The sequence below is a fragment of the Electrophorus electricus genome, chromosome 11, assembly GCF_041902795.1.
Source record: "Electrophorus electricus isolate QZ-2024a chromosome 11, ASM4190279v1, whole genome shotgun sequence".
NCBI classification, from domain to species: domain Eukaryota; kingdom Metazoa; phylum Chordata; class Actinopteri; order Gymnotiformes; family Gymnotidae; genus Electrophorus; species Electrophorus electricus.
The window spans coordinates 1,911,497-1,927,500 of NC_137507.1; the positions used below are offsets into that span (position 1 = coordinate 1,911,497).

Genomic DNA, 16,004 nt, shown 5'->3' on the forward strand with positions numbered 1-16,004 from the left:
CAGGTTAAGAATGCACTTTATGTGATATAGTTCATAGAGGAGTAATTTGAAGATTAATGAGTAGTAGCTGTATTTTTCCCCCTTTTGACTCTTAATGTAACATGGATCTTAGATCAGTTTCATTCAAACACTCCTCAGTCCCAATTTATTCAATTTATTTTGCTGGAAAAATATCACAGTAACATAAGAAGAATAAAAACAATCAATTGAATCTGAGCATCTGGTACTGTAAATGTCACATTTGAATTCATTATTTGTATTTGACAGAACAGTTGATACGACAATTGTTGAGATGTTTATCAGGTCTGCTATGGTTTTCTGAAAATGAGCTTCTTTCTCAGGGTGAACGAGCAGATTGGAGTTGCCTTTGCATCGCAGAATTCTTCAGTCTTTTCGTCCTTCACACGACCCTCGATTCTGCTGACCTCATCATTGACACGGCTGAGGATTGTCAGGATGTCGTCGCCCCTAGGAGAACGTGAAGGTGACAGACATGACGTGTGTTAAGAGAGGGAAAGTCTGTACTCCGAGATCAGCATGCTGGAGCCCTGCCAAACATCAGAGACACAAACTCACCTTACACTGCTTTCTCGTATATGTTTACAGAGTGACTGAATAAACCACGAGCCCTTAGAAGACCGATATGATAAATAGCCGTCTACTGTGGACCTGGCAATCAGGAAGTCAGAGGCTTTAGGGATGCTATATTTTCCTGTGTGAGAAGTGTGGCCTTCATCTGAGAAGACCAGAACTTTCTCCTGCTTATTCAATCCCCTGCAAGCCTGGATAAAGAACACCTTGGGCTTGCCGACTAGAGTGGAACAGTTTTTCCCATCAAATGGAGTGAAGATGTCCTCCGTAGGACACAGATTCCCATCACATCCCAAAACTCCCTTGCTATTTCCATGACTAAGCACACAGCAGACAAAGCAATCTCCATTATGCTGTTGCTTGCTGTATCTTAACATGAGCTCCTTCATCTCCTCTGCACTCAGGTCTGTATGCATCTTTACTGTAAAACCCAAGAATTCAAACACTTCCTTTAGAGCATCTGAAACAGATTTAAAAAGAAAAAAAGGTTTGGATATTGTGAGACAGCGGGATGTTCATAGAACCATTACTGTGTTTCTGGTCAATCACACTGTCGCTTGTGTTTGACACCACATGAAGTACTGTAAATGGAAAACATTATTCAGTACATCATTTATTCAAAGATTTATGCAAAGTATTTCCAGGTAGGTTAATTGCTCATTCTAGTTGGGATTTATTTTATACACGTAACATTTAGTAAACAGTTTATCAAGATAAAATTCATTTTGAAAAATTAATAAAGAAATTAAAACCTGCATCCTTCTTGGATCCTGACCGGGTCTTTTCAGTATTTGTAAATTGCTCATTGTTGATGATTACACAGAAACCACGTGGTTTACTTTTCATTGGATATTCATCCTAGAAAAAAACCCAAACACTGATACAAATAGTCTGTAGCATTGAAAATATGCTAAAAATATGCTAATATTCTCTGGTCCTGGAGGGCTGGAGTCCAGCTCAGTCTGGTGATTTCCTTGCTCTAAACATCCAGGAACTCTGCTACTTCACTGACCAGTTCACTCTAAATATCTGAGTGAAATTTGGTGATCCAAATTCAAGTCCAAAATGTAAAATTTTAAACAAATATTTTAAAGAAGAATCAGCCAGGAAATCTACACACTGACCCTCTTATGTTGATGAAGCATATTGCTCTCAACTCAGTGTTATGTGACAGCGGTTAAACAGAAAGCCCTTCAGAACCTTATTTCAGTATCCAGTATTCTGTCCGTTATATAATGTGTAAAAGTGAGATGCAAATTTTTGTCATTATTCACTATTACCTTGTCTGTAGGTTGAGCTGAGAAAACAGCAATGAGAAAATCAAAGAGAGAACAAAATGTAAATGCATAAATTCATTATGTAAATGAGTAGAAATGTTACAATTCTGAATCATTTCGCTTGTATATATATGAATCATCTCACTAATTTGAAAAATCTATTATATATATAATCACAGTAGAATGATCTATAGCATGTAAGCATTGTTAATGCTTGCCTGAGTGCCGTAGGGCATGGTACAGAACACGCAGACTTCCTCGATGGTGACAGTGATGCTTATTAACGACATAATGCAGACATTTACGAGTAACACGGCTCTACACTTAACACGTAACAAAGCTAACTAACATGCAACGGAAGAATACTGTATTGCACTACGATTGAATCAAGTTCAAATTCTTCATTTCTGTAGTGCTGTGTCCTTCGTTTCTGAAAAGGTTTCCGTTCTCTCGTAATGACGGGGCATAAATATGGCTTTTCAAATATGGCTACCTGCTGTGTATTTTTTCATGCTATCGTACCTTCAGGTCGTGCAGCCGCAGTGCCCTGGCTGGAGCCCACAGCTCTGGGACTGCTCTGGGTCAGTAATTTGTCTAGTTGCAGTTTATCGTACACATTTTTGTCGCGTTTTTGTAGTTTCTCTAACAGGATGTGGCAGGCCTTGGGGCCTTTCTTCTTAACGCTGTCGATCAAAAAGCGAACCCGATCAGCCCGGAGTGGGTTCTGTTGCAGGATTGACTCCACTTCTTCATCTCCCAACACCTTCTCATCCTTAAGATCATCCAACAGTTGTTTGATCACAGAATCGGTTAAACTGTCCTTTAACTCAGTTCGCACCCGTTCAAGCACATTATCTAGGAGAAATGTCATGGTGCAACAATATGAAAGAAAGCCTTTCTGTAAAAATTAATTCTCACAGCAACTTCTCACAATATTTTTTTTACATTCACGGTTTTGTTTCTTTTCTATTGTATCACTTTTTCTCACATTTTTTAAGTATAGCAGCCTACATTTTGTAGCAAAAGCAAATCATGATATAAGGTTATTTTTCTTACCGGCCATTCTGGTAGTGTATATATCACAGCTGAGGAGCAGTTTTCGTGAATGGTAAACTTTGTTAGGTGACTTTCTCTAGAAGCAGATGTAAAGGAAGTGCCTGTGTTATATATAGTATGGCGCCTTCTTCCGCATACGTGTCATCTTGTGTGTCGTTGTGTTCATCTGCTGATTAATGTGTTGCGTTAGCGTTCATGTATATAAGTCTTGTGTTTGAGTCTGTGTGCGTCGATGTTTGACCCATTAGCGTTTTACGTAGTGTGTAATTAACAAATAAATGTTTGTTTCTGATTTTGAGGATTTATTTGTTTTTTTTAACTGCAGTTAAAATAAACTGTTCATCAAAAACTGAATCTTCATTATTTCCCTACAAATCTACTGACAACATCTCTCTGCCACACACTCACACACACACACACAGAAAGATACACACATTACATCATTCTTTGTTGCTCTTTACTTTCCCTCCATAATTTATTCTTGGCATTTGCCAGGATCTCACGGGCTTGTGTGTGTGCGTGTGTGTGTGCGTGTGAATGTGTGTGTGCGTGTGTGTGCGCGCGCGTGTGTGTATGGGTGTGTGTTCATGTGTGTGTGCATGTGTGTGTGCGTGTGTATTTTTACAGGAATCCTATTGGCTCATGTCCCTTGGCCCATAACACCTCCCGGCCTTCCATCTGCTCATATCGATGTGTTGTTGACATCTGTGTGTCTGTGTGTGTTTGTTCTGTGTGCAGTGAGTCTAACTGTTAGATTTTGTGTGTGAAACACACATGGCTGTGTTTGTGCTGGCTATTGTGTTTATGTCTGTACACGTGTGCGTCTTTAGTCCGGTGCAACTGTGAGCGCTCTTGTTTAGCCACATCCCTCCCTCCTACACAAGCAGTGGGAGAATCTGTGCTCTGCAAATAACGCGAACCACGTGGCATGATATCACAGGCAGCGTTAACACATATGACAGTTAAACATCATATGATTACCATGACATGTCACTGTACATAAAATGGCCATAGATATAATGATGTTAAACAAAACTACATTAGATGACAAAGTTGCCCTGAGTACAATGGCATTTGGGCTGTGCTAAAATGTACTTATATCTTGCGAAGATCTTTATTACCACAGAATTCCAAATAGCCTTATAAATTCAGAATGACCAAATAGACTCTGGGATTATATACCGCAACTAATCGGTTGCTATGGTGTCATGAAACATTTCTTTGTTGGTGGTATTACTACCACCGGGCATAACGTTCTGCCCAGAAGCCTCCGCTTTTTAGCAACCATATAAGTGACAGGAGCTATATTAACTGGATTCAGTATCAACCTTACTTACTAGCAAGCTAATTTGGCCAGAATGCATGACGCGGTGGGGTCGTATACCTGTTCAAGCCTCCGTCTGTGCTGGTAGATCAAAGCGGTGTAAGCCAAATTATTATTAGCACATTCAGCATTAGCTCCCTTCATGTTGATGTTAGCGTCGTGTTAGCGCCTCATCGGGAAAACCGTCTGACTCGAGTGGCTGAAGCCCAAATCGCCTGCATTGTACTCAGAGCCTGTGGCTGCTTGAGGAATATTTTCTCATCCATGGCTCATTGCTGCCCTGCTTGTTTCTCAGTGAGACCTGGGGCACGCTCTACAGCTGAGCGCAAGCATGAAGTCACTATTCCGACTCCACTCATCCCAGATCTGCTGGACTCTTCATGATTACCGTAATGCACTGAGCTGCTAACAGTTGTACGACGCTACTGTCGAAGGCTATTTAGTGTTCTGGAAATGAGGCCGTAATTTCTTTGGAGAACACACTTTCAGCACTGTCCGAGAAGCCAAATTTCTGAGCCATTTGCCCAGTTGACACTTTCACTAATCTACTTTCCATGGTATATTCATTACTTTTTGTAGCACACAAAGCTAGCCATATTACCCCCATTCACTTATAGCAGAGGCTGCTTCATTTGTATGAGTGACTAGTTTCAGACAGAAATTCCACAAACGGACTTGTAACCAGTAACCCAGGTAACGGGTGTCCTAGGGGTGTACTTACTGTGTCCGTCAGCGGCGGGTGACTTCTGTCGGGCGGGATTCGGTGACCCGCACATCGTTGTGACAGCAGGATGATCATAGTTCTCTTGACCTTTGACCTCGGCCCGACGCGACTCGTCAACCTGACTGGGCTGCTCATTTTTCCTAAACATGGTCTCGGGTAGTTTGGCGCTGGCGTGGGACCCGAGGGTAGAGGGGGCCCGGGAAGTTGGGGAGACGCTGTCCAGGGTTCTGCTGAACGCGTCAGAGTGTTTTTGGGTTTCAGGTGCCTTGCCATGGACCAGAATCTCTGGCTTCTTCAGGACAAAGCGGGCACTGCAAGCACTAAGGAAGGGGGTCAGATTACGTTCAAAGAGAAAGCTGCACAATTTGACAAAGATATCCACCTCACCCTTTACAAAGAGCCAAGCAGCCTGCAGATTTGTCAGTAAAGTAACGCACCATCAGAGCAGACACGCGACAGTCACGCCCTGCATCAGCGGAGCTCTGTACCTGTTTGAGCCGGCAGCCGCTTTGCCGTTGTTGCTGGACGAGACGTCCCACAAGTTCTGGAGTCCCGGCCTTGGGCCTGAAGAGGTCGGAGGGCTTGGTTCTATTGGAGCCCAGCTCATGGTGCCGGCTGCTGGATGTAGAGAGGACGTTCCGGCACTGGCTGTTGGAGGGTGTCCGCCGGATGTGCGTCGAGGAAACGTGGGAAGAGGAGTCTGCCTCCTCTACCTCAAATGACCTCTTCAGGGCTGCGTGTGGGGAACACAGAAAAGTACCTGCCTGAGACGCAAGATGGAAACAGACTGCAGACTGATATGATGCTCTGTGTCTTTAGAAATGCAGGCATCTCCAGGGAAGGGTTTGTCTCTCTTGCAGTGAAAACATCTAGAGGTCATAAAGTCAAACAAACAATCACTGAAAACAGTCCGACCTGAAATATTAAAGGTGTTTTTTTTTTTAAGGTGCAGTTGAATTTGTAGTCAGACATCTGCAAGATGTTTTGTAACGATGGACACCAAATATAAACTCACAACAAACCAGACACCAAAGCATCTGCTCCAACAGCACGGCCATCAGAGAACAGTAATCGCCCCTACTGTCACGGAACGCTTGCCTCCCGCGAGTCACGTGGGTTGGCCCGCCACGTGCAGTGGGAGGATCGTTGTTAGTGGCCTTTGTCGTAGTGTGCAGGATTGTTGGTCATTGTGGAAGTAACGTCGTAACGTCTTGATGTAATGTTCCTTTCGTCATTTGTTAAACATGTTCGTGTTTGTCACATATTGTTGACTATTTCATGTTTGTGTTTGTCGTTTGTAATGCTTGTGAGTGCCGTTATCCTTTTATGTTTATATGTGAATAAATGTACGTCCCAGTCGCTGGAGTCTGTGCGTCCTGCCCCTCACCCTGCGGCACTTGGGCCACTACGCGTTACACAAATACTACACAGGTATGAAGACTAACCAATGACTACATTTGGATTCGTGGTCCAGAACAGCAGCAGATAGTCCAGTCTATGGGGGTTAGTACATATTGATTTAAGATCTAGTAATTTAAAACCAGACATAGTAATTTGAAAACCCCAAAAGATGGGGTTCATATAATTTCATTCTTCTGGATGTAAATAAACTGTGAACATCACACCTCAGATACAACAGATTACACATTTTACTACAATTCAACCAGTGACCGGTGCACTGCTACACATGTGCTCTTCCACTCTGAGCCTGCAGGGGGTGCTGATGTTTCACAGGCCTAGGAATCCTCACCTCAGCTCTGTGGCCTGCTTGTGTTAGCAAAAAGGCTTCAAGCTCTACTTGCCCCATTCATGTATATGTGTGCTCCTTTTATGCAGGTGTGCGTTTGTTAAGTGTGCTGCCCCTGTGGGGACGGGACGCAATGCTGGTTTTTCCACCACCGCTTTCTGGGCCAATCGGGCACCATTTCCGGGCACCACTCCGAGCTCTCGTCAGCACAAGAGCCTGCATCAAAGGGCCCAGCCGTCTGGAGAAGAGACGCTGAAGAACAACACGTGCCAAGCTAACGCGGCAGTGTTGAAAAACGGCCGCAGCCTCGCCGTTATCAGACCCGCACCGCGCCCCAAGGCCGTTAAGCTCACCGCGTGTGAAGGTGAAAATGTTAGGAGAGAATGTAAAGTTATAAAGTTTCTGCTTCATTTGAACAGACCTGAAACTCGAGCGCAGACCCCAGTGGCTCATAAACATGCTTCACACTCACATTGGGGATCCACACCATGATACACACACATCCCGAATGATGCCAACTTTACCACTATGCATCCCCGCTGACTCCAAACACACCCCGGTAGGTCACGTAAGATGTACAATAAGGGACTGGGGTGTCGTAAAGATAAAATTAATCTTAGAGTTAGGCTTATGCTAAGTTAGGGTGAGCATATTTTGGTCTTGAAAAGAAGACACTGGGAGTAATAAGGTAGCATAGGGCAGACAGTCACCTCTGGTGGGTGGAAGGTTGGGACTAAGGTGGACTGAGGTGTGTGGACTGGATGTGGGGGGTTACAAAAGTTAAAAGTTAACATGTATCCACAACCATGCCATGTGAATGTTCTCATCAGTAGAAGCATCACAGTAAGGTCTGTTTTACACTGCTTTTGTACCTGGATGCAATACTTGTTTTTTTCATAGTCTGAGCACCGACATTTCCTTCAGGATCAATAATGTCTTATCTTGTTGTGTCTTATCTTACTTGAATTTTTTTAGAATGAGAGCAAGCCTGGGCAGACATGCGGTCCATTGATGTGCAGCTATTGTGATGCTCAGTGGTGTAGAATGTAAAACTCAGGGGCCTTGTGGGGGGGTTGTCCATGAGCCCCTGCCCTGTTCAGGCTCTGTGGCGTTCTGTGGCGTTCCAAGCGCTGACTCCATTGTTTTGCTGGGGAACTTCACCACTCATCAGGGCAACAATTGGGAAAAACTTGGAGGAGGGATTGGAAGGAATGGCCTTCCTGTTCTGAGCCCGAGTGGATTGTCGTTTTAGGACTTTGTACTAGCTATTGTTTGTCCACAACTAACGCTATGTTCGAACACAAGATTGCTCATGAGTGTAATTGATAGCAGAGCAAAAAGGTCATGATGGACTTCATGGTTGTGTCAACTGACCTGTTTTGGACTCTCAGATACAGAAATGTGCAGAGCAGAGAGCTCAGCTGATCGCCATTTGGCAGTGAGTGGGATCAGATGGTGCAGAATGGTGCAGATGGGATCAGATGGTGTAGACCTGGTATACGATAGCTCAGGAGGGGAAGGAGAAACACCATCCAAGCTGTGCTCAGCAAGAGAGGTGAAGCTCTGAACTTGACTGAGAATATTGTCAATCATTGGGAGAAGCACTGTGAGGACCTCCTTAACCCGAGAAACTGGCCTTCTGTCCAGTAGGCTGTCCGTGGCTGATGTCAGTGAGGTATTTGGAAAGCTCCACAGTAGCAAGGTACCAGAGGTGGACAAGATTCACCCAGAAGGCTCTGCATGCCTGGAGGGTATTTTGGCTGACATGCCTCATGGACCTTGGAAACAATGCCTCTGGATTGGCAAACCTGGGTGGTGGTCCCCACTTTTCATGCAAATGATACACAGACCACAGCCAGTACCTTTTGTTCTAAATCTAGGATTACTATATATTAGATCCCTAACATCTCAGGGTGAAATTATCTGTAAACAGTCTGCTGCTTTCTACTGCTATGCTGATGACACTCAGTTATATGTCTCAGCCAAACCAGAGGACAAATATCATCTTAATATTACAGAGGAACATGTAAAGAACACAAGACACTGGGTATTGAGAAACTTTCTCTCTCTTAATCCTGAACAACAGAAGTGCTCTTATTAGACCCACAGGCAGCACAGGAGTAAGCTCTTTGATTAGGTAATAAACCGGTGAGGTCGGCTGCCGTCACGACTGCTCCGTCCACACCTGGCACTTTTTTCGCTCTTTTCGCTATCTTTTTCGTTCTTTTCGCTCTTCCCGCTACCCCTGACTTCTCCGCAGCCCTTCTCTACACACCACGGCACGTATCTCGTACAGCAGAGATGCCCTTATTTCTCTTAATCTACATAGCACTCACCTCAAGCCGTCTGTAACCCCGGACCCAAGATGGCCGACGGAGATCCTGAGGGAAAACAGAAGACGCGGCGCGAGGAAAAGGCCGCGAGGGAAGCGAGCCGGCGTCAGGAACAGGCTGAGGGCTCGGGCACACCGCTAGCATCCTGCTAGCCAACGTCCAGTCTCTGGATAACAAGCTAGACGACCTCCGGGCCAGGATAAAGTTCCAGAGGGACATTCGGGATTGCAATCTCCTCTGCTTCACCGAGTCGTGGCTGAACCCAGCGGTACCAAACCACGCTATCCAGCCGGCCGAGTTCTTCTCGGTTCACCGCATGGACAGGACGGCAGATTCGGGGAAGTCGAGAGGCGGCGGAGTGTGTGTGATGGTAAACAACAGCTGGTGCAACAATGCCAATGTTGTTACTCTCGCCTGCTCCTGCTCACCCAACCTGGAGCTGCTCGCCCTCAAGCTTCGTTCTTTCTACCTTCCCCGGGAGTTCACTTCGGTCATCATCAACACCGTGTACATCCCACCTCAGGCTAACATGGACACTGCACTGTGGGAACTTCATGAGGCTCTCACACAGTTTCAGACACAGCACCGGGACGCTGCACTTATCGTGGTTGGGGATTTCAACAGCGCTAACCTCAAGCGTGCAGTGCCCAACCTTTACCAGCACGTAACCTTCCCCACCAGGGGAAAGAGGACACTAGACCACTGCTACACCCCATACAAGGACAGCTACAAGGCACTAGCTCATCCACCGTTTGGTAAGTCGGACCACGCCGCCATCTTCCTCCTACCAAAATATAAACAACGGCTGAAACGGGAAGCTCCGGTTCAGAGGGAGGTCGCGCGCTGGACAGACCAATCGGTGGCCGCTCTGCAGGACGCTCTGGATGACGCGGACTGGGACATGTTCCGGCGCAGCACTGATGATGTCAGCGAGTTTACGGAGGCAGTAGTAGGATTTATTGGGAAACTGGTGGACGACACGATTCCAAGAACCACCATCAAGAAGTTTTCCAACCAGAAGCCCTGGGTGGACAGAACCATCCACGAGGCTCTGAACTCTCGCACTGCTGCCTACAATGCGGGGATCATCAGCGGGAACATGGACGAGTACAAGTCTGCAGCATACGGAGTGCGCAGGGCGGTGAGGGAGGCGAAGCGGCGCTACGGGAAGAAATAGAGACACAGTTCCAGCAGAGTGGTTCTAGATCCCTGTGGCAGGGACTACGGACGATCACGGACTACAGGAGCCCACCCTCTGGGCTGATGAGTGCGGATGAGTCTCTGGCGAACGAGCTGAATACATTCTTTGCTCGCTTCGAGGCTACATCTAGCAGCGCTAGTGCTAACAGCGCCAATGCTAACGGCGCTAGTGCTAACAGCGCCAATGCTAACGGTGCTAGTGCAAATGGCACTATCGGCGCAGCCAATGGCACATGCGCGGGGCCCACCATAGAACAGCGCCCTCTCATCATCACGGAGAGTGACGTGAGGAGAGTGTTTAAAAGGGTGAATACCAGGAAGGCGATGGGACCAGACGGTATCTGCGGGAGGGTCCTCAAAGCCTGCGCAGATCAGCTAGCCCCGGTATTCACCGACATCTTCAATCTCTCCCTGACGCTCGGTATTGTCCCGTCCAGCTTCAAGCGGTCCACCATCGTCCCCGTCCCGAAGAAACCTCGACCCTCCGACCTCAATGACTACCGCCCTGTCGCCCTCACATCAGTCGTGATGAAGTGCTTTGAAAAGCTAGTTAGAGACTTCATCACATCTTCACTGCCAGCTTCCACGGACCCACTGCAGTTTGCATACCGCCACAACCGCTCCACTGACGATGCGATTGCACATCTGCTCCACACTACACTGACTCACCTGGACGAAGGGAGGGGAAATTATGTTAAAATGCTATTTGTCGACTACAGTTCAGCATTTAACACTATCATTCCCTCCCTACTCACTACTAAGTTGGGAGATCTAGGACTGCATACATCCCTGTGCGACTGGATCTCCAACTTCCTAACAGACAGACCACAATCAGTACGGGTGGGCAACTGCGCCTCATCCACCCTCACCCTCAGCACTGGAGCTCCTCAGGGTTGTGTCCTAAGCCCCCTGCTCTACTCACTGTACACCTACGACTGCACAGCCACTTCCAGCTCTAACACCATTGTCAAGTTTGCTGATGACACCGTTGTCGTGGGTCTGATCTCGGACAACGACGAGAGGGCCTACCTGGAGGAGATTAAACACCTGGAAAACTGGTGCCAGGAAAATAATCTCCTCCTAAACGTCAGTAAGACAAAGGAGCTGATCGTGGATTGCAGCAAGAAGCAGGAGCGGCACTACCAACCTGTGACGATCAGTGGAACCACGGTGGAGAGAGTAGATAGTTTCAGGTACCTTGGTGTTCACATCTCGCAGGACCAGTCCTGGTCCCGCCATACCAGCTCCCTGGCAAAGAAAGCTCGTCAGCGTCTTTACCACCTCAGACGCCTAAGGGACTTCAGACTGCCCTCCAAGGTACTGCGGAACTTCTACACCTGCACTATTGAGAGCATCCTCACGGGGAGCATCACAGTCTGGTTTGGAAATAGCACCAAGCAGGACAGACAAGCACTCCAAAGGGTAGTGCGTTCAGCAGAGCGCATCACTCACTCTGAACTTCCTGACCTGCAGACCACCTACTACAAGCGGTGCCAAACCAAGGCCAGGAAAATTGTGAAGGACCCCACCCATCCCAACAATAGACTCTTCTCTCTGTTGAGGTCAGGGAGGCGCTTCCGCTCCCTGAAGGCCAAGACAGAGAGGCTGAAGAGGAGCTTCTTCCCACAGGCCATTCGGGCCCTGAATCAGGGAAACTGATAAACTGTGGGGACCACCACCACGTAACATGACTGTATATCTGTACATCTGTATATATAGATTTAGATTTATACTCAATTAACCTGTTACAACAACTGTAGATATGGTACTATACAATGGATCTGTACATTCTGTAGATTGTGTACATATATACTCAACCATATACATTGTACATTGTGTATATAATCATAATATACATATATTGTACATATTGTTAATATATTTTTGTACATACATAGAATATATATTTATCTGTATATATATTTTTTTCTCTATGCACCCCTGGTTCTCTTCCTCAGTTTGGACAGAGCACTCTCCACCATTTCACTGCGTGTTGTACTGTGTATGACTATGTATGTGACAAATAAACCAAACTTGAAACTTGAAACATTGATTGCCTCCCAATTACACCATGTTTAATGGCTAAAGGTCTTGGTGTAATTATGGATCTCAGTCTATCATATGAAACTAATGCTAATAAAGATCCTAGGACAGCCTTGTTCTATCCAGGAAACTTGCAAAATTTAGAAATATACTATCACTACATTACTTAGAAAAACTAGATTTGACTGCTGGAAGTGATAAAAGTTTTACTAGAAATAGAAAGTTTTCTCATGTTGCTCCTATGTGAGCTACACTGCATTGGTTTCCAGAAAAAAATGTATTGATTAAAAAATTCTTCTAATTAACATACAAAGCATTGAATGTTCTTTCCCTACGGTACCTTAGCAAACTCTTGGTCTATTATGATCTGCCACATCTGTGTAGATCAAAAGCCACAGGCTCTTTTTAGTATCTAGAAGAAGGAAATCCACTTCAAGGGGCACAGCCTTTTCTTACAGCTCCCAAGATATTGAATAACCTTCCTGTAAATGTTCAAGTCTCATACAGTCTCAAAATTAAAGGCCAGGCTGAAGACCTATGTGTACTGTCACGCATTTTACTAACTACTTCCCACCTTAGGTAAAGGTGTGGATCTGGGGGTCCATGGGCATTGATGGTTATGGCAAACTGGGATGTTATGATGCTGTCACTTCACCTCTCAGGTTTGTTGACTGAGAGTGGTGGAGTGCTGATGTTCCAGGGTGCCTCATGCCTGTGGTTCCTTCTGGCTCTTTCCATTCAGCTATGCTGCCATAGCTAGATCTGCCAAAGTCTACTCTTGCACATTATATAACCATATTTTACAAACTTCAGTATTTGACCCATCTCAGCTGACTCTGTGGCTATTCCCAACTCCAGCCCCAGCCTATCCTATTGGGTGATGTAGCATTTAATTTTTTAGGCATTCACTGACATTATCATTTATTCTCCCAATCGTAAAATGATTCAGTTATTGCTTTAAATGTGTGGCTAATCACTTGGCTGGCAAACCTTTGGTTGCTCATTTGAAGCTTGCTGTATGCATCCTACAGAAAGTTGGTTTTAGAACATGTCAGCTGGATGGGCCAATAAACCAACAGGATAGAGCAAATACATGCCTTTCAAATGGTTTTGAGTATGTGAAGACCTTAAAAACTAGTTTGAGTCGTTTCCTGTTGCCTGACTTGAACAATACATGAAAGCGCTTGTTTTGGTGTTAGTACCTCTGGTTGTTTATTTTTTTCATCATGGCAGCAGAGGTAAATATCAATAGCTGAGCACAATCGGCTAAAACACAATTCTGCATAGTTTTCTGGCTAAAAGTTCATCGCTTACACCCTTCTGTAAGGGTGAGCAGTAAGGAGGCAGATGCATGCGTGGAGAAGAGCGAGATTTAATAGGGGCAAATCCAGAATCAGAGTTGTTCTAGCAGTCCAGGGTCACAGAACCGACATGGAGAGTACCGGGATAGATGGATAAAAAACACGAGTACACGAAAGCAAACAGGAGAATCAGCCTATCACAAAAGACTAGGGAAAACTTAAACACAATGATCCAAATATACATACATGGAGTCAAGAAACAAACACAGCCACATAAACACATTCAATGAACAGCCATGACAAAGGCACACAACAGGGTTTAAACACATGACAGTACCCCCCCCCCAAAGCACCAAACACCTGGGCGCGCAAACACAGGGACCATCAAAACCAAAAACACAACAGGACTAGGATGCTACACCAACAGAAACAGAACGGCCAAGACGCGGAGCAGGGACAGGACCCAGACGAGACACAGGAGCACACAGGCCAGAAACAGGAATCGAATACGGGACACGATGAGGAGCAGGTACCGGAACATCAGCAGACACAGGAACCGGGGCAACAGGAGAAGACTGAACAGGACAAGAACCAGGAGCAAAAGGAGGAATAGACACAGGAACCGAAGGAACAGGCGCGACAGGAAAAGAAGCAATGGGATTAGAAACAGGAGAAACATGGGGATTGGGCACAGGGACAGAGGCAAGTAACACAACAGAGACAGGCACTGGAACGAAAGACACCACAGGCATGGGTACAGGAACTGGGACAGGCAGGGTAATTTCCATGCCACAAGGCAGGGTAACAGGTTTAAGCACAGAAAGACAAACAGGCATGGACGTATGGACAGGAACATAGACGAAACCAGGAAAGTGAGCAGGCAACACAGGAACTGAGGTAACAGGAGAAACAATCACAGAAGGCATACGAGGAACAGGAGACACAGGCCAAGGCGGGACAGGCAGGGAACATGAGGCCTGTGACCCAGGAGGCAGGTCTGTGGACACAGAGGAGACTGGAGAACTGGCAGTGGCAGCCTTTTGAGGCACAGGAGAGCTTCGAGGAGCAACCGCTGGGACAAGTCTAGCACGAGGCACGGGGACTCGTGCAGTGACTTCTTCCACTCCAGGAACAAGAAGTGGTGGCAAGTCGTCTAGTTGCAGTTTATCGTACACATACTTGTCACGTTTTTGTAGTTTCTCTAACAGGATTTGGCAGGCCTTGGGGCCTTTCTTCTTAACGCTGCCGATCAAACAGCGAGCCCGATCAGCCTGGAGTGGGTTCTGTTGTAGGATTGACTCCACTTCTTCATCTCCCAACACCTTCTCATCGTTAAGATCATCCAACAGTTGTTTGATCACAGAATCGGTCAAACTGTCCTTTAATTCAGTTCGTACCCGTTCAAGCACTTCATCTAGGAGAAATGTCATGGTGCAACAATATGATGAACAACATCCTGAACTAGTGTTCATATTTCTGTAAACTAACCCAGTCAACAGAGTGCACCAAATACTGGTGGAAAAAGCACCAGAAAGAAAGCCTTTATGTAAAAATGAATTCTCACAGCAACTTCTCACAGTATTTTTTACATACATGATTTTGTTTCTTTTCTATTGTATCACTTTTTCTCCTAATTATTAATTTGTTTCTTTTTAAGTATAGCAGCCTACATTTTGTAGCAAACGCAAATTATCATATAAGGTTATTTTTCTTACCAGCCATCCTGGTGGTGTATGTCACAGCTGAGGACCCTTTTGTGACATAGCAAGGAGCTTTATTAGGTTTGAAGTTTTTAACCACTTCCTGTGTGCCCTCTTCTGTAAATTCAAGCCCAGCTGATTGCGCTGGCAACGTGGAGTTCACAACTGAGGGTTTTTATGCGTTCTGTCAGAAAAGGGCCTTTAAACTGGAACAAGCCCACCCATCATATACATCCTGTAGTCACAGAGTGAGCTGTATATGTGCTGTATATTCATCACTGAGAGCATCTGAGGAGAGGGAGTGTAATCGCCCAGTACGATAATCATGTACACGTTCTACAGAACACAAACACGACATGGCATATTACAGGCATTTACACACACACACACACACACACACACACACACACACACACACACACACACACACGCGCACACACACACACACGCGCACACACACACACACAGACACACACGGGCACACGCGCGCACACACATGCACACACACACACGCACACACACACACGCACACACACACACTCACACTCACACACACACACACAGACACACAGACACACACGCGCACACTCACACACAGACACACACGGGCACACGCGCGCACACACATGCACACACACACACACACACGCACACACACACACACACACTCACACACACACACTTAACTCATAGACATGGCTTTCCAGA

The 16,004-nt window shown here is 45.9% G+C and overlaps 2 protein-coding genes across 2 annotated transcripts in view; both read right to left on the reverse strand.

Moving 5' to 3' along the window:
* Nucleotides 1–138: 138 nt before the first annotated feature.
* casp22 (caspase 22, apoptosis-related cysteine peptidase) lies at nucleotides 139–9,772 on the reverse strand. Its single transcript, XM_081723542.1, has 9 exons — nucleotides 9,056–9,772; nucleotides 5,461–5,705; nucleotides 4,970–5,292; nucleotides 2,925–3,000; nucleotides 2,391–2,723; nucleotides 1,872–1,888; nucleotides 1,344–1,449; nucleotides 577–1,051; nucleotides 139–468 (listed from the first exon to the last, which is right to left on the reverse strand). Exons 3-9 carry the CDS (start codon nucleotides 5,243–5,245, stop codon nucleotides 309–311), a joined length of 1,443 nt encoding a protein of 480 aa, XP_081579668.1. The 5' UTR covers nucleotides 5,246–5,292; nucleotides 5,461–5,705; nucleotides 9,056–9,772; the 3' UTR covers nucleotides 139–308.
* Nucleotides 9,773–13,582: 3,810 nt separating this feature from the next.
* Nucleotides 13,583–16,004, reverse strand: part of LOC118241747 (uncharacterized) — a 2,943-nt gene continuing 521 nt past the window's right edge. Inside the window, exons 1-2 of the mRNA XM_035528567.2 lie at nucleotides 15,312–16,004; nucleotides 13,583–15,010 (exon numbers count right to left, since the gene is read on the reverse strand). The exon at nucleotides 15,312–16,004 is cut by the window's right edge and continues 521 nt beyond it. Coding sequence (XP_035384460.2) covers nucleotides 14,004–15,010; nucleotides 15,312–15,318 — 1,014 coding nt within the window. The 5' untranslated portion in view covers nucleotides 15,319–16,004 and the 3' untranslated portion in view covers nucleotides 13,583–14,003. The remainder of the gene's footprint in view (nucleotides 15,011–15,311) is intronic.